The sequence below is a fragment of the Haliotis rufescens genome, unplaced genomic scaffold (assembly GCF_023055435.1).
Source record: "Haliotis rufescens isolate VD_foot unplaced genomic scaffold, xgHalRufe1.0.p SCAF_1, whole genome shotgun sequence".
Taxonomy (NCBI): domain Eukaryota; kingdom Metazoa; phylum Mollusca; class Gastropoda; order Lepetellida; family Haliotidae; genus Haliotis; species Haliotis rufescens.
In genome coordinates this window covers 19,513,877-19,539,813 of record NW_025963779.1, presented here as the reverse complement: position 1 = coordinate 19,539,813, position 25,937 = coordinate 19,513,877, and the positions used below count along the sequence as shown (strand labels likewise).

The window sequence follows — 25,937 nt, the reverse complement described above, 5'->3', positions numbered from 1 at the left end:
ATGTTGCCCTGGAGATTAGGTGGATAGGTGATGTTTTTAGGAACTTGACTCTGGAGAGTTTCTTGGGCTTCAATCCTGCACGACACTGAACAGCAGGAAAGTGACTTTGTTCAAAATACCATGCTGCTCATCAAAGGCAGCTTGGCTTGTATAATTCCCAGGGAGAATACAATTACAGTGCACGCTGTAAAGTAACAGACCCATTGGCCAGTGTAATATAGTGTAGCGCTTACAGAATGCTTTAGGGTGTGGTTTTGAACCATCAAAAAATACACATTATCATTTTGTTACTATATTATATCCTAACCTACATCTCCTCCTTGACTTTTCTTTTAAAAATGTCGGGTAGCCATGTGGTTAAAGCGTTCGCTTGCACACCGAAGACCCAGGTTCGATTCACCACATGGGTACAATGTGTGAAGCCAATGTCTGGTGTCCCCCGCCATGATATTCCTGGAATATTGCTAAAAGTGGCGTAAACCAAACTCACTCACTCTATCACTTTCAATGATGGCTGCTGTCACCTAACTTAAAGCTGCTTCTACCATAATTCCCAGAGGTGTCCGAGATGTAAAACAACAACGTACATATTGTCTGTGTTTGTCTGCAGTTTGTCCCCAACCTGACCCCACGGCTATCTACAGTTCCTGTGGGTGCGGAGGATAAAAATAGATATGCTAATGTCATTCCAAGTAAGTGGTTGGTTATTCAGGGTAGTTGAGAACACGTTTGCTGACCCCGGCCATAGTTGCAGATGCACAGCTCCGTTGCAACCCCGGCCATAGTTGCAGATGCACAGCTCCGTTGCAACCCCGGCCATAGTTGCAGATGCACAGCTCAGTTGCAACCCCGGCCATAGTTGCAGATGCACAGCTCCGTTGCAAACACCGGCCATAGTTGCAGATGCACAGCTCCGTTGCAACAAGACACTGTGTGGGAGACTGTTCCAAGCACATGTTACAGGTCGCTAGACACATGATACAGGTCACTAGACACATGATACAGGTCACTAGACACATAATACAGGTCACTAGACTAGACACATGATACAGGTCACTAAACACCAGGTCGCTAGACACATGATACAGGTCACTAGACACATGATACAGGTCACTAGACACATGATACAGGTCACTAGACACCAGGTCGCTAGACACATGATACAGGTCACTAGACACATGATACTGGTCACAAGACACATGATACAGGTCACTAGACACCAGGTCACTAGACACCAGGTCGCTAGACACATGATACAGGTCACTAGACACATGATACTGGTCACTAGACACATGATACAGGTCACTAGACACCAGGTCGCTAGACACATGATACAGGTCACTAGACACATGATACTGGTCACTAGACACATGGTACAGGTCACTAGACACCAGGTCACTAGACACATGATACAGGTCACTAGACACCAGGTCACTAGACATGTGATACAGGTCACTAGACACCAGGTCACTAGACACATGATACAGGTCACTAGACACCAGGTCACTAGACACATGATACAGGTCACTAGACACCAGGTCACTAGACACATGATACAGGTCACTAGACACCAGGTCACTAGACACATGATACAGGTCACTAGACACCAGGTCACTAGACATGTGATACAGGTCACTAGACACCAGGTCACTAGACACGTGATACAGGTCACTAGACACCAGGTCGCTAGACACATGATACAGGTCACTAGACACATGATACTGGTAACTAGACACCAGGTCACTAGACACATGATACAGGTCACTAGACACATGATACTGGTCACTAGACACATGATACAGGTCACTAGACACCAGGTCGCTAGACACATGAAACAGGTCACTAGACACATGATACTGGTCACTAGACACATGATACAGGTCACTAGACACCAGGTCACTAGACACATGATACAGGTCACTAGACACCAGGTCACTAGACATGTGATACAGGTCACTAGACACCAGGTCACTAGACACGTGATACAGGTCACTAGACACCAGGTCACTAGACACATGATACAGGTCACTATCCACATGATACAGGTCACTAGACAAATGATACAGGTCACTAGACACATGGTACAGGTCACTAGACACCAGGTCACTAGACATGATACAGGTCACTTGACACATGTTACAGGTCACTAGACACATGGTACAGGTCACTAGACTAGACACATGATACAGGTCACTAGACAGAGATTGTCACATGACAATGAAATTGAAGTTCATAAGTTTACGTTCTTCTGTATTCTTGAAATGATGTAAACACTGACGGACTATTTACACATTCCTGAGGAAACCCCTGGGAATTCCCCAGCATGAATAAACACAGAAGCCCACTTGCACAAAGCGATCCTAGCGCTAAGACTTTCGTAAGACTATGTTAAAGTATGGGAGTTACGATCATCTTAGTGCTGTTTTTCACCCACAACACACGATAAAGAGGAATAATACTATCTGGCGTACCTGGTAATCTTAAAGAACATGTCATATGTTGAAATACCTCCTGGAGTTACCCCAAAACATTTATTAATTTACATAATTCATATTTCAAAACAATCATGAAAATAATACTTCTGTAATCAAATCCAAACAATACTTTCAATGTCATACATGTTTGTTTCAGTTCCTGAAACCAGGGTGAAGCTGAAGAGAAGACGCAGCCAAGCTGCTTCAGATTATATCAATGCCAATTTTGTAACGGTAAATATGACATTTTGCTGACATCAGGAGCGACTAAAATAGAATCTTTAAACAGGGATATAGTAGACACAATAATGCAACATGACCAATGCAGTTGTTGGTGCTCACATTATCGACCACTTGGTCACCAACTCCAATTCTCAGCCGAGATATAACTGTCTATTGTAAATCTGATAAAAGAACTTGTTGGTTGTATTCTTAATTCTTTACACATGAATATTTATAATATTATAATGTAATATAATTCACATCCCAATCCATACTTGTCAACAACCTTCCTTATGTTTTAATGTACTTGTTTTAACTACAACTCAACATTTTCAAAATGCAATTTCAAAAGCAAATATTGTTAAATAATTATAAGTCAAAGCCATTCAGTTGAGACATATATTCAGGAACTAGTTAAATCAATGCCAATATTTTAGAAGTTATCATGACTTACTTACGACATTGACATCAACTTTCACGGTTTTCTTCCAACTAGGGTTACAATGATGACAAGCGAGCGTATGTTGCAACACAGGCACCACTGGACTCGACGGTGGCCGACTTCTGGCGCATGGTCTGGGAACAACAGTCGCGCGTCATCATCATGCTGACTGCAATGGAGGAAAACGGTCATGTGAGTTGTTTGCTCTACAGAACTGCAGCCACAGAGTACCCTCTGTGTGAATGGAACAGTGGCTTTATAATAAATATCCTCATCAATGAGATGGGTAATCTCAAATTTAGTCCATTGTGTCCAGATTTTGTTTATGTTTCCAAATGATTTGAATCCTCAGAGCATCCGTACATTTATTGATACTGTACAACATGTTTTCTCACAACAAGCATGCTCAAAGAAGAGGATTTTTGTTTTTTGTATTTTCTTGTTTGTTGTTTAACGCCACACTCAGCAATATTCCAGCTATATGACGGCGGTCTGTAAATAATTGAGTCTGGACAAGACAATCTTGTGATTGACAACATAAGCATTGATCCACGCAATTGGGATACAATGACATGCATCAACCAAGTCAGCGAGCCTGACCACCCGATCCCGTTTGTCGCCTTTTACAACAAGCATAGTCGCCTTTTACGGCAAGCATGGGTTGCTGAAGACCTATGCTACCCCGGATCTTAATGGGTTGATGGTAAAGGGGTTTGCTTATTGAGTGTCATTGTTGCAGCCCAAGTGTGCCCACTACCTGCCGGACTGTCTGGGAGACTCGCTACAGAGGTACGGGGACTTCATGATTCTCCTGAAGAAGAAAGATGTACACCAGGAATACATCATCTCCATATTGGAACTCAAGGATATTGAGGTGAGAACAGGCAGGGATAACATTCCTTCATCACAACATAGGGTTTTACTGAAGGAAGTTTAGGAAACGATGCAAATACTATTCACTGCATGTCTGGTGAGAAACAATCAATGCTCAGACATCCATGTCTGATTTTCTCCACTCAGTCGCTAAGGTTGATTCCGCTAAGGAAACCCACTCATAACAAGCATAATCATCATACACACTAGGGGTGAAACTATACAGCAAGGCGACGATAAGATACGTATCACGATACAAAGGTCACGATACAATAGATATTGCGATATGCATATTTACATCAATTGTGTGGAAACGTCCATCTTGACTATAATTATTTCAGAGCAGGCTGCAGACACACGTTCATTGCAGCTCTTTTTATAAGTGAACTTAATTACAACACATTTTGTGATTTTTGACCGACAAAAACACTGGGGAGTCATTAAACAAGAAGTAATGTATTTTAGCAAGTGTATCGTCTTGTATCGATACAGAAAAAAGTGTATCGTGTATTGCATCGTCTCATGAAAACTCATGATGCATCGGTGCACCGTTGTATCTTTTCACCTCTAACACATACCATGTATATTGCATGTTATTGCCTGCTGGTACAGTGGCCACCCTGCTGCACCCATTTTGACTAACCACGGGTCCAGTTGTCCTGTGGGTAGCCGGGTCCTACTCAGGACCCAGCCGACCCGAATACCAGCGTTACCTGTCCCTGCCCTAGTATGATGGTCTTTAGCAATAATTAGATGTATCTGAGCTGTGTGTTTGAAGTCAGTTAGCGATTCAACACTCAGCAGCACACACTAGGGCTGGGACGAGTCCGAATTTACTATCCGAATTTACACCACACAATTACCCTTCCCAGGTACCCACTGTAGGTCTCAAGAGATTAGGGCTGCAACGATACAGGAAGGTCACGATACGATACGCATCTCGATATTCTGGTCACGATACGATACGTATCTCGATACGCAATGATAAAAAAACAAGACTTAAAGCATGTCAAGATTGAACCTTTCATGATTTTGGAACAGTCGAAATTATTTTATAATAACAAGACTACTGAAGTTGTTCAGCTTCAAAGTGGAACTTTCTCTAACTTTCCTTAAAAACAATACAAAGTTCAAACACCAGAAAATAATTAATGTGCTCCACCAGTGATACAACGTCAAAGAACTTTGATGCAATGGTCGAAGAAATTATATCTGAATTTTTTGTTTTATCAGGAATACTATATTCCAATATCCTGTTACCTTAGTTGCAGCTCTTACTATATATATATATAAAATTATAAGAACCACAAGTGTAGCATTTTGGTACTGGTGATTGCTGTTGCAGGATATTTTTACTTATGGAACAATTTGACCAGTCACCCCAGGGACTTCCCGTGCTACATGTATTTCGATTGCGAAAACGTTATGTTGACATATATTAGCCAAATTGCCACAAATATGACTTTTGACGAGTCAAAGTAGGGCATTTATAATATATGTATCCATTCTCTAGCAACTAAAGTTCGTTTCAATGCGCCAAAAGCGGTAATCTGACCGTGGTTGCTGTATCTCTTCACACACGATTTCACCTAACTTAATGAAAACAATATTAAATAAAATTTTGAGTAAAATTAATAAAATATATTACAAACATAAGTCCAGATATATAATGAACACGTTTTAATAACAAGATAGTATAATAATGGTATTGAATTGCGTACTTCAGTTCAGATTTGCTGACAGGTATTTCCATTGTTATGTGCTTGCGGGGATCAGCTGATAATGTTTAATGAGATGGGGAAAAACATCTGTTGGTGTAAAACCTGAGCTTATTAAAAATGTAAGTACGTTTTGGGGAGCCATGCGTTACCACACGCTATAACCAAGTTAGCAGTTTATTGAAAGGCACAATAGCGAGGAAACGCTGTACTTGAGATTTGCGTTCCGTATCGCAGCGTTTCGATAAATGGGCCCACGTTTATCGTATATCGTATCGTGGGTCAAGTATCGCGATGCATCGGAATATCGGTGTATCGTTTCACCCTTACAAGAGATAGGTACAAAATGTCCGATTGGGCATTTTTTTACCATAGCACTGGCAAAACGTATTAACATACATGTATTAAACAATCTGGTCATGCATTCACTGAAGTTGACTCAAGTTATATTTTTAGTCAAAGATTTGAAAAGTCAGAAGGAATAGGTGCATAGTCAGAAAGAAATGCGAACATTTGTGACTTGTAGTGTAACCATAGAGTTCTAGATAGTTTTTGGCATTAAACAATGTATCACGTGACTAACCACGGGTCCGGGTAGTCCTGTGGGGACCCAGGTCCTACTGAGTATCCACCCGACCCGGGTACCCGAGTTACCCGTCACAGCCCAAGCACACACATTACAATCTGGATCTGAGGGGTCAAGAAGAGAAGAGAATATCAAAATGACACTCAAATTGCTGATAAGAAATACTGACACTACTGACACTGTTACACATTAGCAGCCCTGATACTGTGGTCAACATTTCAAGAGCCTGGTGTGTGTGTAACGTTTCAAGGATTGGTCATTATGAAAGACTACACATTACTTCAGTTTAAGAAGTCTGTATTTTCTTTGATAGTTGTTCAACTCAGCAATATTCCAGCTTTAAGATGGCAGTCTGAAAATAATTGTGTCTTGATCAGACAATCCAGTGATCAACATCATGAGCATCGATCCACGCAATTGGGATCCGAAGACATGGTTTAACGTCTGAATACTTCAATAAGACATAAAGATAAACAGCCAGGAAGGAACATCTGGGTCCTGTCTGAATACAGGACAATTCATTTTTCATTTTTGAAGCATCTGCACTTTTTGACAGGAGATGACAATGTAAGATAGGTAGTTTACTTAAATGGGTCATCATCATTCTTGTAAAAATAAACTAAGAATTCAGAATTTTGTACCCTAGTTTTGCGAACAAAACCCCCCCCACATATATGCACACTCTAATGTATATATCACATTAATTAGAATTAAGACGTAGGTAGATGATTTTTTAAATGTGTTGACAGAACAATCTGGTACGAGAAGTGAAGCACTGCTGGTACACTGCCTGGCCGCAACATGGCGGCCCGGAGCCTATATCCCTGGTCAAGTTCATCCTGGACACCAGGGTCTTCTATGAGGACAGTGGGGCGCCGCTTATAGTGCACTGCAGGTAACCATGGCAACCCATCATACAGTCGTCAACACATGAAACACTAGGACAATATTTGCACATTTACAACATAAACTTTAATTATGTTTCTAAAACGTTTACACATTTTTTCAATTATGAAGGCCAAGGGAAAAACACAGTTCTTATTATACCCCTTCTTTTGAAAAAAAACTTTCTTTCTCTGTTAAATCCAGGACCAAAGTTTAACAGTCTTATCCCTTGAATCTGAAAACAACTGCTTAGTTCAAGAGTTTGTAATGGTTTTCTTAACTGGCACACATTTAAACCCCCCCCCACCCCACCCCACCCCCACCCCCCACTCTAAGTCTGATACCCCCTGGGTCAATTCATGCAGCGTCAGATGTAAAGTCTGCAAACAAATCAGCTGCAGAAGTGCGCCCTTGCTATAGGGAGATTTTACTGCCTCTTCACACACCATTGTAAACAGTGAAGGAAGAAAGCAGGTGGGCCCACCATGATTGTTTTCTGGGTGCTGTAGGATCAAGTTCCAAATGTTGCGAATCATAGTTAGAGCATGTCTGTTGTTCTCCATCAGCCCAGGAACAGGAAGAACAGGAACATTCATCGGGACGGACCTCTGCATGCGTCAATACGAGAACAGGCGTATTGTTGATATCCTCCACACCGTGTTCCGGCTACGGAAGGAGCGTGCTGGATCAGTGCAGACGAAGGAGCAGTATACGTTGATATATAATGTAAGTAGCAGCAACACAGAGGAACATGTTCTCCCTGAATAGGTGAGCAATCACTGAAACATGATGACACCAGGGCTTTTCTGCACGCAAAGTACTGCATCCTACACGTATAAAGAATAACACTGGACACAATTTATATCCACTGCAAGTCCAATATTGATTATCCCCTTGTTGTCAAACCTTACCTATGTTATCACACTCACATATGCAATTGTTGTTACTGTTAATCCTCTGCTGTTATTCCTCCACCTACTTTATATATTCTGTACTAAGTCCCCCATTCAGTCTTGCTTGACAACGGTATAAGGATCTATACCGAAACGTCGCTTTTTACAGTATTAAAGACGTTGTTATCCGTAAAATTGGGTCTAAATTGTCATCCGTCAACTTCTAAGTAATGCCTATCAAACAATCCAATATTGATGTTGGAATAATTGAAACTAATAAATTGAAACATGTCAGTTTGATTTATCTGATATTTCTGTTCTGACAACAAATACAATCAAATATATCCTAAAACGCAAAATGCAATAGTTCAGCACTTGTCTGACGTGCATACAATTTTTCACAAAGAATAAACATCAAACAATTTATGTGGTATGCTCCAGAATTTGTAAATGAACGCTACTGTCATTTGAAGTTTAGCTCATCGTGTTGCCTTGACAACACAACTGAAAAAAATAGTGCCACAGTGCAGCTAAAGATTCCTGTATAGCAAACATCATCAGTTCATCACTTGCTTGCTGTGTACTAAACCAATCCCATGCACTTGGTATCACAATCCAATAAATATGCAAATGAGGTCACCTGCCAGGAACTACTTTTACTCAGCTCTATGTCAATGTGAGACCTACTTGCAAAAACCTATTACCACTTCATAACATTCCCTAAATGTTTCGACAGAGGTCTTTCAATGTGTGACGTGAAAAACTGCAAACTTGAGGTCCGAAACACAACTATGATACCCGTATCAAATACATCACAATCGAATAACCATTTCTTGTTTGTTTCTTTTTAGCCACCAGCAAACATGGGTGTATATTTCTTTTGCCCAGCAGTTTATTATTACCCTTGTGTGCCGAAGACTGGCATAAAACAATTTTTAATCCAAATATATTATATTTATGATATGAAAACACATTCGGCTGCTAATCTCTATCTCGATACATGGGGATAACCTGTGGGAAGGACAATAGTAAGAACCCTAAACACACTTGAACTTTTAAAGGTCAAGGACAATGCTGATAGCATCAGAGGTAATACTGTATCAATAATACACCGAGTCATGTCAAAACTTTAAACAAAATGCAATCTCATTAAAATCAGATCTTAGTTCTCGCTACCGCAAAACAAAGATCTTAGGACATCCCATTAGGGGTCACGTCAGAACGACATTTCATCCGACCAATCAGAGTGTCGCTTACTAGATCATGAAAGTGTCAGTCGGAATGTGATTTCATTTCATGCGACGTCGAAAACCTCAACACGGGGTATTCCGGACGATAGTTACGAGCTAAACAACTGAATCCATACAATCTAGACCATCTGTTAGCCATTCCAGAATGTTCTTTTGTTCAGGTTTCAACTTTTTAATCGAGTATTTGTCAAAATATGTTTCGAAGCGTAGTCGCCAATTTGAAATTAGTGCCATAAAGCACGAGAAAGCTGCCTTCTGATTGGCTAATGTCGACTTCTTCTCAGTCATTCCATTGGTCAGTCAAAGTTCGCGAAAGGTCAGTCTGACGTGACCCGTAATGGGATGTCCTCAGATCTTTGTTTAGCGGTAGCGAGAACTAAGATATGATTTTAATGAGATTGAACAAGATAAGGGCTGGGACGAGTCCAAATTTACTACCCGGGTACCCGCCCAACTATTACCCGACCCTACCCGGGCACCCACTGTAGGTCTCAGGAGATGTCTCAAAATGTGCCAATGGGAACATTTTTAGCATGGCCCTAGCAAAACGTGTTAAAATACATGTATTAAACAATCTGGTCATTCATACACTGAAGTTGAATTAAGTTATATCTTTATTCAACCATATGAATAATCAGAAAGAATGGGTGCATAGTCAGAAAGAAATGCGAACATTAGTTACTTGTAGTGTAACCATAGAGTTCTAGATTATTTTGGTCATTAAACAATATATCACGTGACTAACCACGGGTCCGGGTAGTCATGTGGGTACCCGGGTCCTACTCAGTACCCACCCGACCCGGGTACCCGTGTTACCCGTCCCACCCCTAAACAAGATACAATGTACACAATGATCACAAAAGTACATTACTTTTTTGCTACTTCAGAAAACACCAATATGTTTTTTCATTCCATCTGGATTCACCTTATTTTACCTGTAATTTCATTGTTAACAATGTCTTTGTCACATCACAATTCCAACTTGTGTCATAACAAAGATTTATTTCTACCTATGATGTAAGACTTTGTGGTGTTATAAGCTATATCTGACAGGAGAGTGACATACTACACTTGCCGACAGTGTGTGTAACTCAAGGGCAGTATACTCATTAATACCCTGGAGCAATAGGCAGGCATCTGCACAGCAGAAAGTTAGAGGGTAGTTTCCACATGGTCTTACCATATCTATCCCACTTTATGTGTTGTTTTTAATTTGAATTATATAATTCCAAATATCACTTATTTACTTTAATTGGGTTCAATTTCAGAATTATTTCAATCAATTTATTATTTGTTGCCTAGAATTAATTGGTGCTTTCAATACAATCATATTGAAAATTATCTCATATCATATATCTCTATTTAAACTATTCAGTGTTAATTTGTATTACATTTCTTTTATTTGAAGGAAAAAACGTATCTAAAAAACTGTGAAAATAAATTAAGAAAGTCAGGCATCCAGGAGTTCATTTTAAGCACAAACTAATCTGTGTGAATTGATCTAACTTCTGACCGCCTCTGTGGTCTAATGGTAAAGCGTCCGCCCGGAGAGCGGAAGGTCCAGGGTTCGATCCCCGTGCCATACCAAAAGACGTTAAAAGCTGGTACTTGTTGTTAGGGTAGGGGCTAAAACAAGGACTGGTCGGCTCAGAGTCAGTATACAGTGTCTGAGTGGGGTATTCATGTTATGGTATCTCAGTGGGCTAGCACTATAAATCGCCATCAGTTCGGGCAAGTACAAGCAGCCACACACATGCATGCACGTCACTATGTAAGTGCAATAATCTTGGATGCAACGTTAAACCCCATTTCACCTCGCCACCGCATGCTCTCCTTGTAAGGTTACTAGTGTAGTGGATAGGGTTTCTGCCTGGAGAGCAGAGAGTTGGCAGTTCGATTTCCGTTTGTGTCATGCCAAAAGATGCTAAAAGATGGTACATGTACTTGTTACAAAAACAGAGATAATCAAGATAGCATACAGGATAGTACAAGGACATATTTCAGTGGTAAAAGACAACACCTCTCAATGTTTTGAATATCAATAAAACAACAGCCTGTAATTGTCAGAATTGTAATGTTGTTCTTTCTGTGGTGGCAAATTCTAATTTCCATCACATTCTCATCAACCCAACAATATTATCCTCCATGCATAATAAACGTATTGTTCTCAAGTGCGTAGTACTTTTGGTATATTTAAATAAGTTTCCAGTCAATATGTTTTGCAGTAATATCTGTGTGCCCTGTATATTGTTAACAATAATACATATGCATAAGCATACAAACACCTGTCATATTGCAAGTGGGCTCAGTAATAGTGATGGGAGCAGTCTTTCCACTCCAATGAACATCCTGTTGATTTTACCTTACGAAGGAGTGTACCTTGAAATAATTGTGTGGTATGTGTAGATCTGTAAACCAACCAGATGTTCAAAATAATTATTCTACTGTTAGCTCTCATAACAATGTCTGCTAGAAGTAAAAATACTAAACGTTTTGTTGGATAGTTTTTCACAACAGACATAATCATTATATGAATGGTTAAATCTTTACTGCACAATTAGTTTCGTTTCATTACCTATGCACACTTTCCTGTTTTCAACTCCTGAAAATTACAGTCGGCTGACAATCAGTTCCAGATGACTAGATACATTGAAAAATTGTTCATTGGAATAGACAGGAATTGTGTGGTACTTGTACAAAAAATCACTTAGTGGCTGGCCGCTCACAGCTGATCAATGCTCAAAATACAGTATAGGTTTATTTAAGAATTGAACTTCAGTTTGGATGGGTTCATTGAAGTGTGAACGATTTAAAAGCGCTGGTTAAACTGTGTGAAGCTCCGAGCTTGCGAACCAAAGCACTTATTTATTTATAAGTCAGATGAAATGTTACAAGACCAGGCAAAAATACTTAATTAATTATATTGCTGATAAATGCAGGGATTAAAAAGAAAATAGAAAAACGAGTTGATCATAAACACAGATCGAGAATTCGGGGAAGCCCCGGAAAGTAGTCCCGGCAATAGTTCACAGTTGTGTGAACTCCAAATATCAGATCACGTGACTACCCAATCAGCCAATCAGCATGAAAGAAACAGTGTAAACTTCAAAGTATGAAATTATTCATGAATAAAGTGCTGAGCATGATGAATGGGATGTTCATGAACAAGTTTAAGTGTTGTTGTTTCACAACATGGCAGTGTAGCAAGTGCCGTGTGACGTGTTGCTGTTTCACAACATGGCAGTGTAGCAAGTGCCGTGTTGCTGTTTCACAACATGGCAGTGTAGCAAGTGCCGTGTGACGTGTTGTTGTTTCACAACATGGCAGTGTAGCAAGTGCCGTGTCACGTGTTGTTGTTTCACAACATGGCAGTGCAGCAAGTGCCGTGTCACGTGTTGTTGTTTCACAACATGGCAGTGTAGCAAGTGCCGTGTGACGTGTTGCTGTTTCACAACATGGCAGTGTAGCAAGTGCCGTGTTGTTGTTTCACAACATGGCAGTGTAGCAAGTGCCGTGTGACGTGTTGTTGTTTCACAACATGGCAGTGTAGCAAGTGCCGTGTCACGTGTTGTTGTTTCACAACATGGCAGTGTAGCAGGTGCCGTGTGACGTGTTGTTGTTTCACAACATGGCAGTGTAGCAAGTGCCGTGTTGTTGTTTCACAACATGGCAGTGTAGCAAGTGCCGTGTGACGTGTTGTTGTTTCACAACATGGCAGTGTAGCAAGTGCCGTGTCACGTGTTGTTGTTTCACAACATGGCAGTGTAGCAAGTGCCGTGTGACGTGTTGTTGTTTCACAACATGGCAGTGTAGCAAGTGCCGTGTGACGTGTTGTTGTTTCACAACATGGCAGTGTAGCAAGTGCCGTGTGACGTGTTGTTGTTTCACAACATGGCAGTGTAGCAAGTGCCGTGTGACGTGTTGCTGTTTCACAACATGGCAGTGTAGCAAGTGCCGTGTGACGTGTTGTTGTTTCACAACATGGCAGTGTAGCAAGTGCCGTGTTGTTGTTTCACAACGTGGCAGTGTAGCAAGTGCCGTGTGACGTGTTGCTGTTTCACAACATGGCAGTGTAGCAAGTGCCGTGTTGTTGTTTCACAACGTGGCAGTGTAGCAAGTGCCGTGTCACGTGTTGTTGTTTCACAACATGGCAGTGCAGCAAGTGCCGTGTGACGTGTGACGTGTTGTTGTTTCATAACATGGCAGTGTAGCAAGTGCTGTGTGACGTGTTGTTTGTGTACCGCCAGAGCTGGAGAAGTACAAATCTGGACCACTTGATGTTTGTGCCTCTGTACATGAAGTCCCTCTTTAGGAGATTGGACAGTAGATTCTCTCAAGCTGTGTATTAATGTTTACAACATGAATTTACTAAAGCTGTGTGGAAATAAGTACAGTAATACCTTGACAATCAGGATACCCAGTTAGTCCACATACCCAGTTTGACCAAATGCAGTTTAACATGAATACCCCACTCAGACACAGTATACTTACTCTGAGCCGGCCAGTCCTTGTTTTAGCCCCTTAATGCCAAGCACCAGGCAGGGTAATAAGAGGTACATCTTTTAATATCTTTTGGAATGAAGCATCCGAGGATCGAACATCTGACATTCCGCTCTCTGGGCAGAAGCTCCATCCACTAGACCACAGAGACGGTCACCTATGTAGCTCTTGTAGCACAGTGTAGCTGTGCATGTGCAAGGTCATATCATTTGCCCTAACTCACTTATTAAATAAAAAAATAATAAATACAACTGCACAAGGATACAAACTATATCAAAAGTATAGTATGGTCTTGGGCTATTGCAAACATTCAACAAAAAGAATTTCCATAATCATAAGAAATCTCTTCTAAAAGCACAGTCCATTGCATGATTCTGACTATGTCACATGTCTATAAATCACTGGCAAATAGATGATGTTCATGAAAAGGTGAGAGTATCCTGTCCCCAATGGTGGCACCCATCACCAACATGCAAAGGCAAGTTAATTGTTCATCTGAAAAAATGTGAACAAATGGTACAAGTCAAATTTGGGAATTGCTTCAGATATTATTTTGGACACTGAGGTGACAAATTTGGAAATGTAACACAGCTGCAACACTGCTGACATAAAAACAACTTTATTCAAAGAATCTTCACCAATGCAGTATACATTTGTTCTGTTTCAGGCTCTGAATGAGTACGCTTCAGTGCTGAGCAGCCCTGCCATTTCTACAGCCTCATCATCAATGACCTTACACAGTGTGCCCTAAGATTGTGAACCTACACAAGTGTCTTTAGGACTGTGAATATGTGCCCAGGGAAATGTCATCAGGACTGTTAATGTGTGCCCAGGGAAATGTCATCAGGACTGTTAATGTGTGCCCAGGGAAATGTCATCAGGACTGTTAATGTGTGCCCAGGGAAACATCATTAGGACTGTTAATGTGTGCCCAGGGAAATGTCATCAGGACTGTTAATGTGTGCACAGCGAAACTTTATTAGGACTGTTAATGTGTGCACAGCGAAATGTCTTCAGGACTGTTAATGTGTGCCCAGGAAAATGTCATCAGGACTGTTAATGTGTGCCCAGGGAAACATCATTAGGACTGTTAATGTGTGCACAGCGAAATGTCATCAGGACTGTTAATGTGTGCCCAGGAAAATGTCATCAGGACTGTTAATGTGTGCCCAGGGAAATGTCATCAGGACTACAAATATGTGCCCAGGGAAATGTCATCAGGACTGTGAATGTGTGCACAGGGAAACATCATTAGGACTGTGAATTTGTGCCCAGGGAAATGTCATCAGGACTACGAATATGTGCCCAGGGAAATGTCATTAGGACTGTTAATATGTGCCCAGGGAAACATCATCAGGACTGTTAATGTGTGCCCAGGGAAACATCATTAGGACTGTCAATGTGTGCCCAGGGAAACATCATCAGGACTGTTAATATGTGCCCAGGGAAACATCATCAGGACTACGAATATGTGCCCAGGGAAACATCTTTAGGACTGTGTATGTGTGCTCAGGGAAACGTCATTAGAACTGTGAATGTGTGCCCAGGGAAACTGCATTAGAACTCTTAATGTATGCCAATGGAAACTTGATGAGGACTGTGATTGAGTGCCAAAGGAAACATCATTAGATATGTGAATGTTGGATATGGATATTCGGCTGATATTCATTTACAACTGTGCATGTATGGCCAGGGGGATATGTTAACTGGCACTGTGAATGTGCACCAAGGGAATCATCATTTAGGGCTGTGAACATATGCCTGGGAAACATCATTCATGGATTTGAATGTGCCTCTAAAAGAGTGTGAATGTGCCCCCAGTGAAACGTCATTCATTTGGATTCTGAATGGTGTTCCTAGAGAGATGTTATCTAGGACTGTGCTCGTATAAGGTCAGAAAGTATGGGCACATATTCAGAAGGAAATGCGATCATTAGTGACTTGTACTATAACCATAGAATTCCCGGTAATTTTTGTCATTAACAATGTATCACGTTCCTGTGGGTACCCGGGTCCTTCTCAGTACCCACCCATCCGAGTGCCTGAGTTACCTGTCCCAGCCCTAGTGCCCAATACAATCTCTCCTGTATGCCCCAGACCTGACAAAGGGCAGAAGAGAATCATGTGCCCGATGTGACTGGACATGCTATGCTCAGGGATTTGACTGTGTAGCTGGACCTGTCCAGTGTGACGTGACAAGGCCAGACCTGTCCAGTGTGACGTGACAAGGCCAGACCTGTCCGGTGTGACGTGACAAAGCCAGACCTGTCCAGTGTGACGTGACAAGGCCAGACCTGTCCAGTGTGACGTGACAAAGCCAGACCTGTCCAGTGTGACGTGACAAAGCCAGACCTGTCCAGTGTGACGTGACAAAGCCAGATCTGTACAGTGTGACGTGACAAAGCCAGATCTGTACAGTGTGACGTGACAAAGCCAGACCTGTCCAGTGTGACGTGACAAGGCCAGACCTGTCCAGTGTGACGTGACAAGGCCAGACCTGTCCAGTGTGACGTGACAAGGCCAGACCTGTCCAGTGTGACGTGACAAAGCCAGATCTGTACAGTGTGACGTGACAAAGCCAGACCTGTCCAGTGACGTGACAAAGTCATACAGGACTGATCATATATTTGGGATAACACTTTCTTATTAAAGTACAGATTCTCGTACTTTTTTAGGTTGAGTCCCTGCCAGAGTGAGACACCAAATCGCCAGCACACAAAGTCAGCAATCTAACCCACTCAGCCACCAAAGCTTCCACAAAAATGAAAGTCTGACAACTGGTAATCTAGATCTAGTCTAATAGTACTTAGATACCCCTCTGACAAATTGCCTGTTAATTGGCACGCCTCCCATGGACGAAAGCTATGACTGATCATAATCATCACAATGGACACAATGGGTTTGACAAATATTTTTTTTTCCCATGTCCCAGAAATTATGACCATACAGAATGCTCAAGACTATTTATCACAATAGTTTATCCTATGCAATCCTTCAACCTAATGTGCCAGTGAAAAAGGTGTGAACGTAACGTGCCCATTGAATAAGTGAGTAGACAATATGCCCATTGAATAAGTGAGTAGACAATGTGCCCATTGAATAAGTGAGTAGACAATATGCCCATTGAAATAAGTGAGTAGACAATATGCCCATTGAATAAGTGAGTAGACAATGTGCCTATTGAATAAGTGAGTAGACAATGTATCCATTGAATAAGTGAGAAGACAATGTGCCCATTGAATAAATGAGTAGACAATGTGCCCATTGAATAAGTGAGTAGACAATGTGCCCATTGAATAAGTGAGTAGACAATGTATCCATTGAATAAGTGAGAAGACAATGTGCCAATTGAATAAGTAAATAGACAATGTGCCCATTGAATAAGTGAGTAGACAATGTGCCCATTGAATAAGTGAGTAGACAATGTATCCATTGAATAAGTGATTAGACAATGTATCCATTGAATAAGTGAGTAGACAATGTATCCATTGAATAAGTGAGAAGACAATGTGCCCATTGAATAAGTGAGTAGACAATGTGCCCATTGAATAAGTGAGTAGACAATGTGCCCATTGAATAAGTGAGTAGACAATGGATTCATTGAATAAGTGAGAAGACAATGTTCCAATTGAATAAGTGAGCAGACAATGTGCCCATTGAATAAGTGGGTAGGCAATGTGCCCATTGAATAAGTGAGTAGACAATGTGCTCATACAAAAGGTGATAAGAGAACAGGGCACTCCAACATAAATTAAATCAAGAGTAGTTAATGTGGCTTCAGGACCGTCAGAGAGCGGATGTGTGCATCCTGTGTCAAACTGATAAACACTGTCAGACATATAAGTAGTTGCACATACAAGAGAGCTCCTCTAAAACTTCTTGCTTTATGAAGCTGAAATGTTGTGTATACACAATTTTAATTCAATTTTAAACATGGCTGCTATTGTCAGCCATGTTGAAAATGTCAATTTGGCTTGATATTTCCATGACTTGATACATCTCCAGATATCCCTAAATAGAATAGTGTTCAATGGCCAATGTGTTGCACTATTAACTAAGGTGTCATCTGTAATTCATCAGTCAATCAGTTTATTCAGTACTTAAAAGGCCACAGGCCTATAGTACAATGCGTATTTACATGTAGGTGACGTGGTTGTTAACTAACAATTCTGTTTCTATGTGACATAGCGATTTAGATGTTCCTCTCACAACCTGTATATAGAGACTGGTAGATATAATCACACTGATAGAAGAGACAGAATATGCACATTGTGTAACACAAATTCAATTGAAGATGAGTTTCACTTTCTCCTAGTATGTCAAGCTTACAAACATTTATGTGATAAATATTTGCCATCTTTCTACTCTGTACACCCGAATATCCATAAGTTTGTAGATCTTTTAACTTCATCTGTCATTCATTCAAACATTAAGATCATGTGACAAATCAACAACTTCAGTTTGGGCATTAGAACATTTACATTTTACACCACATCAGGAAATCCATCTTGAACAAGCAAGCCACAAGCTGTTTTCATAGTGTGGTTATATCCAGTGCTATGTGATACTAACCGTATGTCACCCCACCAGGCAAAGTGTTAGCTTTACTGCAGATTGTATTGCAAAATACCTTATCTTTTCTGCTGAGGTATCTAAGGTAGAAGAAAAGTCTTGATTTAATTCTCCATAAATCCTCTGTAAATATAATTATCAAGGGAAATATGCCTGCATTAACTGTTTATATTGTAAAGATAGAATATATGTTTGCTATTATAGTTGCTGGTAGGCAAGGGGACTCATTATGCTAGCAAAACATGAGGGCTAGTCAGGGATGATATAAACCAATAATGGAATTACAGTAGGGAAGGGGGAATACACCTCTTTCACCAGACATGTTATTGACAGCAATTTTCCATGATATTTCCCTTTAAGTCTTTTGTGGTTCATTTCCAGAATGAGGTTCTTGCTTGATCACTATATTTAAAATCAAAACAAATAGTGACATTTATTGTCTCTGTCATTGTGTGTGTTCCAAATTCTACATGGCAGAGATTTCATTGTTGATACACGTTCATTATGTTTTACTGTTGATACAAGTCTTGTGTTTTCAGCTTTACCCGTAAGGATATACCTGTATGACCTTCTATAACACTATCACTGTGATGGCATTCAAGATGACATATTCCTTTATATATCCACTGAACAAGCAATTGATGAATGGTAACTACATATATCCTATGCCTATCAATGATATAAGGATGGTTTCAGGGGGTGTACTAACCAGACCCATATTACATCCCTTGCCAGGCTGATATGGCTTGTCAATGAATTTTGAATAGGCAATTGATATCAGCCTGGGTGGTAAGAAATTGGAGTTATGTCCCTTGGTGTGTCGTCTGCTCGGCTAGCTTTCCCGTGACAATGTCTTCCAAACGAGGTGAAACTGTATTGCTTTCACTTGCAAATAGATACATTTTACAACTTGATGTTCTGCTAGTTGTTTATTTTAAAAAGGTTATTATGTAGCAGTTGTCATATCATACCCTATTTCAACCCAAAACACCAATTTATCAGCCCGTGGATATCTTGGTTTGATATGGGGTATGATATGAAAACTGCCATATGATATCTTTCAAGGATCTATTTAATTGTGGATGTTTGAAGTTGTGTATCATATAGTTTGTATATAGCCTTTATATTGCTGTATATATCCTGTCAAGCAATCCTTTTCCAATATGTGCCAAATCCTGTACATAGACACCTGCTCAATACTCTCCAGACCTAATTTTTTCAGTGTTTTAACGACTGTTTTCAGCCTTGCAATGTTTGATAACTCTTGTAAATGTTTGGTCATATCCAAATTTCAAGCATTTACTTTCTTTTATGCGGCAGATTTGCCGGGGGCAACAACTCTGGCCCTTGACAGTATAGCAAGTTATTAACATTTTGCTTTAACAATCCTGTCTCACAACCATTTGGACCAAGAGCTAATTCTGTGATTCCTTGTTGGAGAACTCCATGTATTACCAGTGACACTGTTAGAGACGACCTATTCTACTTCTCCCCTCTTCTTACAACTAGGTTCCGCTTCATGATGCTTCAATAGGCCGCACCAATTTAAGACTAAATAATGTTGTTTGTATAAAGTATATTTTTAATCAAACACTGATTTCTAACATTTTTCTTCTTCTCACGTTTGCAATATTAGCACAGGCTTGTCCCTCAAATAGGAATAAGCTTACAATAAAAAAATAATAAATACAAATGTCAGGAAGGAAACATGTACCGGTATGCATCATCTTCACAAATTGTTTCTTGTTTTGTTTTGATGAGCGGAGAGCATAATACACTGAAATATGGTACAGTTACTTACAGGGTACAATTTCATTCTGTTTTACCACCAGCACCAGGTGCAACAAGTAATTTATCAGGCTGCACCACCATAATATTGGCAGCACTGGTTTATCATAAATAGAAACACTGTATTTTCAGTTATTTTGAATATGCTTCAGTATTTTATTTTGGGTAAATCACATCATGATATCGAGTAAACAACCTTAAAAAGAAGTTTCAAAGTGTCTGTTTGATGTGATTGTAACCTCATGAGTGACTGTTCTAGTGAAGAATTAGTTCTGCAAGTTCACTGCATGCAGACCTGTGTATTTCACTATTTTCAGGAACTTTTGTTTCCTGGATTTGAAAAGATTTGCAGCCAGTTCTAAATGAATTCAGTTTTCTACTTTAATCAAATATAACTGCTGCCGTGCACTTGTGGTTAGAAATGTTACCTGCACTGGGTGCAACCTGGCAATAAAAGTTACCTGCACTTGCAATTGTTTTACCTGCACTGGTGCAGCTTGGATATAGCGAAATCAATCCCTGACTTAGATTACTAAAGATATGCTACACAAACCACCATAGCCTTCACCATTATGTTGAACCAATGCTTTTCCAGGCCAATGACAACTAATTCAGTTTGACATATTCCTGGAAAACTGGTATAAACTTCGTTGGAACACATTTCAAAGTATGACTGGAATTAACAATGGCAATGAACTTTGTGAGTTATACACATTTAAATGTACATTTTATATTCAGTGTTATTATATCAGCTGGACTGTGTTACTATGGTAATTATGACAGTTATAACACATTATAACCACGTGGTTATGTTAATGGTGATACAATGTTGAAATACTGAGGACTGCTTTGAATATTTAATCTGATGAATTCATGAAATTGCACTTAAATCAATGTCTGCATGAACAAACCATTGCCATGAAAAATACAAACCATCAAGTTCTCCCCTCTAAATAGATCATCAGAAGCAAGCAATATTTTAACCTTTTTCGGTTTTATATGGAAAAAATATGATACAAATCTTTTATCCAGAAAGAAAATCCACTTCTCAAAGAGATTAACTTGTTGTTTGTAATGTTTCTTTAATAAAGTGTCTTATGATGGATGAATAGGGCATTTTAACAATACTGTACTGTTTCAGTTGAAACCCATGTTGTGATTTAAGTTCAGGAATTATCACATGAAATGATACATAATTCTCTAATAGTGATATGAATGTCTTGTCATTTTGTAGTTTGTTATCTGTGTATTTGTTGCATGTAAATACATGTTTTATTTGTATATTTTGATGAAAAGGATTCAAATGAAGTTTGTATATTGATCACTGAAATTAAAACATAATAACATCAAGTTATGTCTTGTGTTGTGGTCTGGAGTTTTTGTTGGACTAATTTTGACATCTTAATGATTTGTTTGTTGTTTAACCCTACATTTAGCAATATTCCAGCTATTTGATGGCGGTCTGTAAGTCACTTATTCTGCAGCAGACACCCAGCGCAATGTCCCACGCCATCAGGGTACGATGACAGTCTCACACCCAATCAACCAAGTCACTGAGCCTGACCACCCGATCCACGCAGTCACCTCGTCTATCAAGCATAGGTCGCTATGCAATCAGCAATATTCCTGCTATTTGATGGCGGTCTGTAAGTCACTTATTCTGCAGCAGACACCCAGCGCAATGTTCCTCACCATCAGGGTACGATGACAGTCTCACACCCAATCAACCAAGGTACTGAGCCTGACCACACGATCCACGCAGTCACCTCATCTATCAAGCATAGGTTGCTGGGGACCTATTCTAATCTGGAATCCTCATGTTGTGATAATTCAAATTCTTTATTATTAATCATAGAGCCTTCATTCTCAGTTTCCTTGACACGTTGTGAGTAGCCCTTGTTACTTGTTAACTACACAGTTCAAGGCGAGTGTTTGTTTGTTTGTTGTTTAACACCGCACTCAGCAATATTCCAGCTATATGACGGTGGTCTGTAAACATGCATGAACCAAGTCAGCGAACCTGACCACCCGATCCCGCGAGTTGCCTTACGACAAGCATAGTCGCCTTTTACGGCAAGAATGGGATGCTCAAGACCTATTTCACCCCGGATCTTCACGGGTCCCAAGGCAAGTGAGTGAGTGAAGTTTAATGCTGCTTTTAGTTATAATCTAGCAGTACCCTTGACTTGGCTTGACTTATTGTGGCCATATGGAAACAGAAAACCCAAAATAACATGTGTGTGTATTCCAGGGTAACAGGGGCGGTCGGGTAGCCTAGTGGTTAAAGCGTTCGCTCGTCACGCCAAAGACCCGGGTTCGATTCCCGACATGGGTACAATATGTGAAGCCCAATTCTGGTGTCCCCCGCCTTGATATTGCTGGAATATTGCTAAAAGCGGCTTAAAACCATACTCACTCACTCACTCACTCCAGGGTAACATGTGATTTTCACCCATATGTGAGTTTTCCCACAGTTGTATAGCCCGAGTTTTCCTTGATTATCACAGCCATGTACAGAGAAACCCAGGACAGATCTTGTCCAAATGTACAAGTCATGCATATGAAGGAATGTCACTTGGCATAATGCGACAGCAACCCTGTCGTAGTCAGCCAGAAGGTGGGATTTCCAGATTAAAGAGTTTCAGTGTACCAGGATCCTAAAGCCATCTCACAGACTGCTTCATATATCACACAGTGTTTCATATATCACACAAAGTGCTTCATATATCACCCAAAGTGCTTCATATATCACACAAAGTGCTTCATATATCACACAAAGTGCTTCATATATCACACAGTGTTTCATATATCACACAGAGTGCTTCATATATCACACAAAGTGCTTCATATATCACACAGTGCTTCATATATCACAAAGTCCTTCATATATCACACAGTGTTTCATTTTTATCACACACAGTGCTTTATTTATCCCGGAGTGCTTCATATATCAAAGTGACCTTCATAAACTCTAGTGGTTAAAGTTTTTGCTCATCACGCCGAAAGACCTGGGTTTGATTCCAGACATTGGTACAATGTGTGAAGCCCATTTCTGGTGTCCCCACCGTGATATTGATGGAATATTACTAAAAGCAGTGTAAAACTATACTCACTCATTCATACATCACACACAGTGCTATATGTCACAGTGCTTCATACATCAAACAGTGCTTCATATATCACACACAGTGTTTCATATATCACACACAGTGCTTCATATATCACACACAGTGCTTACTGTACATGCACCACAGTGTTTCATATATCACAGTCCTTCAAATATTGTACAGTGCTTCATATATCCCACAGTGCTTTATATATTAAAGATTCCATCATATCACACACAGTGCTTTACATATCATACAGAGTGCTTCATTATTTAAATAGTCCTCCATGTATCACACAGTGCTTCATGTGTCAAAGAGCCTTTCCTATACCTTACATAGTGCTTCACCTATTGCAGTGCTTAACAAAGCACACACAGTCCTTCATATATCACATAATAATTCAAGTATCACATAGTGCTTCATATATCACTCAATACTTCATATATCACATAGTGCTTCATATATCACTTAGTGCTTCATATATCACAAAGTGCTTCATACATCAAAGAGTCCCCATTTAATTCCTGATAGTAGAATCAATCAAATAGAATTCTGAACAAATGTGATGCTATTGGCACCCAAGTGTTATTGAGAGTGGACCAATTATATTGCCTGGAGTAAGCATGATAATAGGGGTGATTGTATTTATTAGGTTTACGATATTTGAAACTTTGACATGTAGGTGTAATAAATTGTAATTAATCTTCCCATGACAGGACAGATGTGACACGGCAAGAGATACCACTTGCAAGATGACTAGCCCAAGGCAATTAGGGGCTGCCTAGACACACTAGCTACTTACCTAATTAAACAGCTTGAATTAAGTGATTTTAGGGAAACGGCTTACAGCGGTGGATTAAGGATTGTTGGGTGTCAAGTTTATATACATCGATAACACTTACCTGACTTGACATTGTCTCTAAGATTGACATCAAAAAGAGAAGTTTCTGTGTATGAGACATAAGCACCATATAGTAATTACAGTGACTGGACCTGTCTACAATAGAAAGCCATTTATGAAAGAAAATATCTTAAACGGTTTGTTCAATAAATAACAAAAAATCACTTTGTAGGAAACACTTTCAAGAAATTACACATAAATATCCTGTCTCCATATTACATAGCAGATACATTCACCTGTTTGTCACTGCAGCAGAAAAATGCAGATTTCTGAATGTCAAAAACAAATACTGTATTTTAAAGCTATTGGCCTATAGATTATATGTACTAAAGCAAATTACCATAAATAGGACAGGGATTTTCTGCATAGTACTTTTGACCTTCAAATTATTAAAGGGGATGCAAGATAAGTAACAGATATGTTATGTCGAGGGGAATGTCCGACGCCCCTTATTTCTAAGAAAGTCAGTGTTACGAGGACATTACCTTACTTGAAACACATCCCTACTTTTACACTTTGACGAAGCATTCTCTTGTGGAAAATATTTGAAAAATAAACCAGAACTCTTTGTTGACTGTATTTATACTGTGTGAGTGACCATTGCATGATGCATGTGGTATACGTTCTCTGCCACTGATGCATGTGCACCAAGCTGTGGTGCGAGCTGACATTTACAATGCATGTGCACCAAGCTGTGGTGCGAGCTGACATTTACAATGCATGGTACACGGCTCTTCATGCTTTCCTGGGGCCCTAAACTAGTATTGTATCAGTCAGTACACTGGGAAATGTTTAGTGGAAATTATTATTGACTTTAAATATATATTGGGTCCATATAATGGTGATCATAACAAAAGATTGGAGAGGGTTAGAGGGAAGTTATTTTGCCAGCAAAGATACCAAATGTTTACCTTTATACTTGTAGCATTTTGAGTTGGAACAAACGAACTTAGTTTTTGACATGTCATACACGTGCTATATGGCACCTGTTAGTGCAGAATAAATGTTGAAACAATTGTGGTGCTCAAATCATTTTGTTGAAAGGGTCCAGACCATGCTTTGTGTGGGTTGCGGTAATCTCGTACACAAAACGACTACACAGAAATTTCTGCAATCTTGTACACAGTTTTGAATGTAATCTTGAACATGAAAATACTTTTGTACACATTTTCATATACCGTAAGCCAATTTTTAATCGAAATATATACTTTGATCATCTGGAATTAATTTTTAAATTTTTTTTTTAAAGATTTTAAGACATGGGTGTGGCATCATATTGGTTGTTACAAAGTGTCTCCAAGTTGAGCGTTCCTCCCAAGTCTCTACACAACATTGAGTGATGAACTGTTGAGTGAAACAAAAATTACTGAGAAATACATGAAAAACAACTGTTAATTATTTGATAACCAATTATTTGAATATTGATAAGCATTTTAAGAACACATATTTCAATAACCATTATTTGTTTATTTCAAAGGGAGGTAACTGAAACGAATGTTTGAAGGTCTCAGATATAATTCGTGAATCTGTGAAATATAGTAAAGAAAAGTCATATTTTCCATTGTGTCGTCCTTTAAGTTACTTACTTGGGCATTATTTTTTATTGTGTACAAAATAACTCTTTTTTATCCTTTTTAAGATTGTTTCATGTAAAAGATTACTTGTGTACCTGGTCATTTTATGTACAAAATTATATACACCCCTTCGTGTTACCGGCCAGCTTAGA

At 39.7% G+C, this 25,937-nt stretch overlaps 1 protein-coding gene across 2 annotated transcripts in view; it reads left to right on the top strand.

Annotated features, from left to right (window-relative positions):
* LOC124113387 overlaps positions 1 to 17,323 on the top strand; it is a 48,084-nt gene extending 30,761 nt beyond the window's left edge. For both annotated transcript variants that reach the window (XM_046473692.2, XM_046473693.2), the window contains exons 7-13: positions 611 to 692; positions 2,632 to 2,708; positions 3,193 to 3,330; positions 3,878 to 4,012; positions 7,065 to 7,210; positions 7,767 to 7,926; positions 14,511 to 17,323. In XM_046473692.2, coding sequence (XP_046329648.2) covers positions 611 to 692; positions 2,632 to 2,708; positions 3,193 to 3,330; positions 3,878 to 4,012; positions 7,065 to 7,210; positions 7,767 to 7,926; positions 14,511 to 14,594 — 822 coding nt within the window. In that variant the 3' untranslated portion in view covers positions 14,595 to 17,323. The remainder of the gene's footprint in view (positions 1 to 610; positions 693 to 2,631; positions 2,709 to 3,192; positions 3,331 to 3,877; positions 4,013 to 7,064; positions 7,211 to 7,766; positions 7,927 to 14,510) is intronic.
* Positions 17,324 to 25,937: the final 8,614 nt, after the last annotated feature.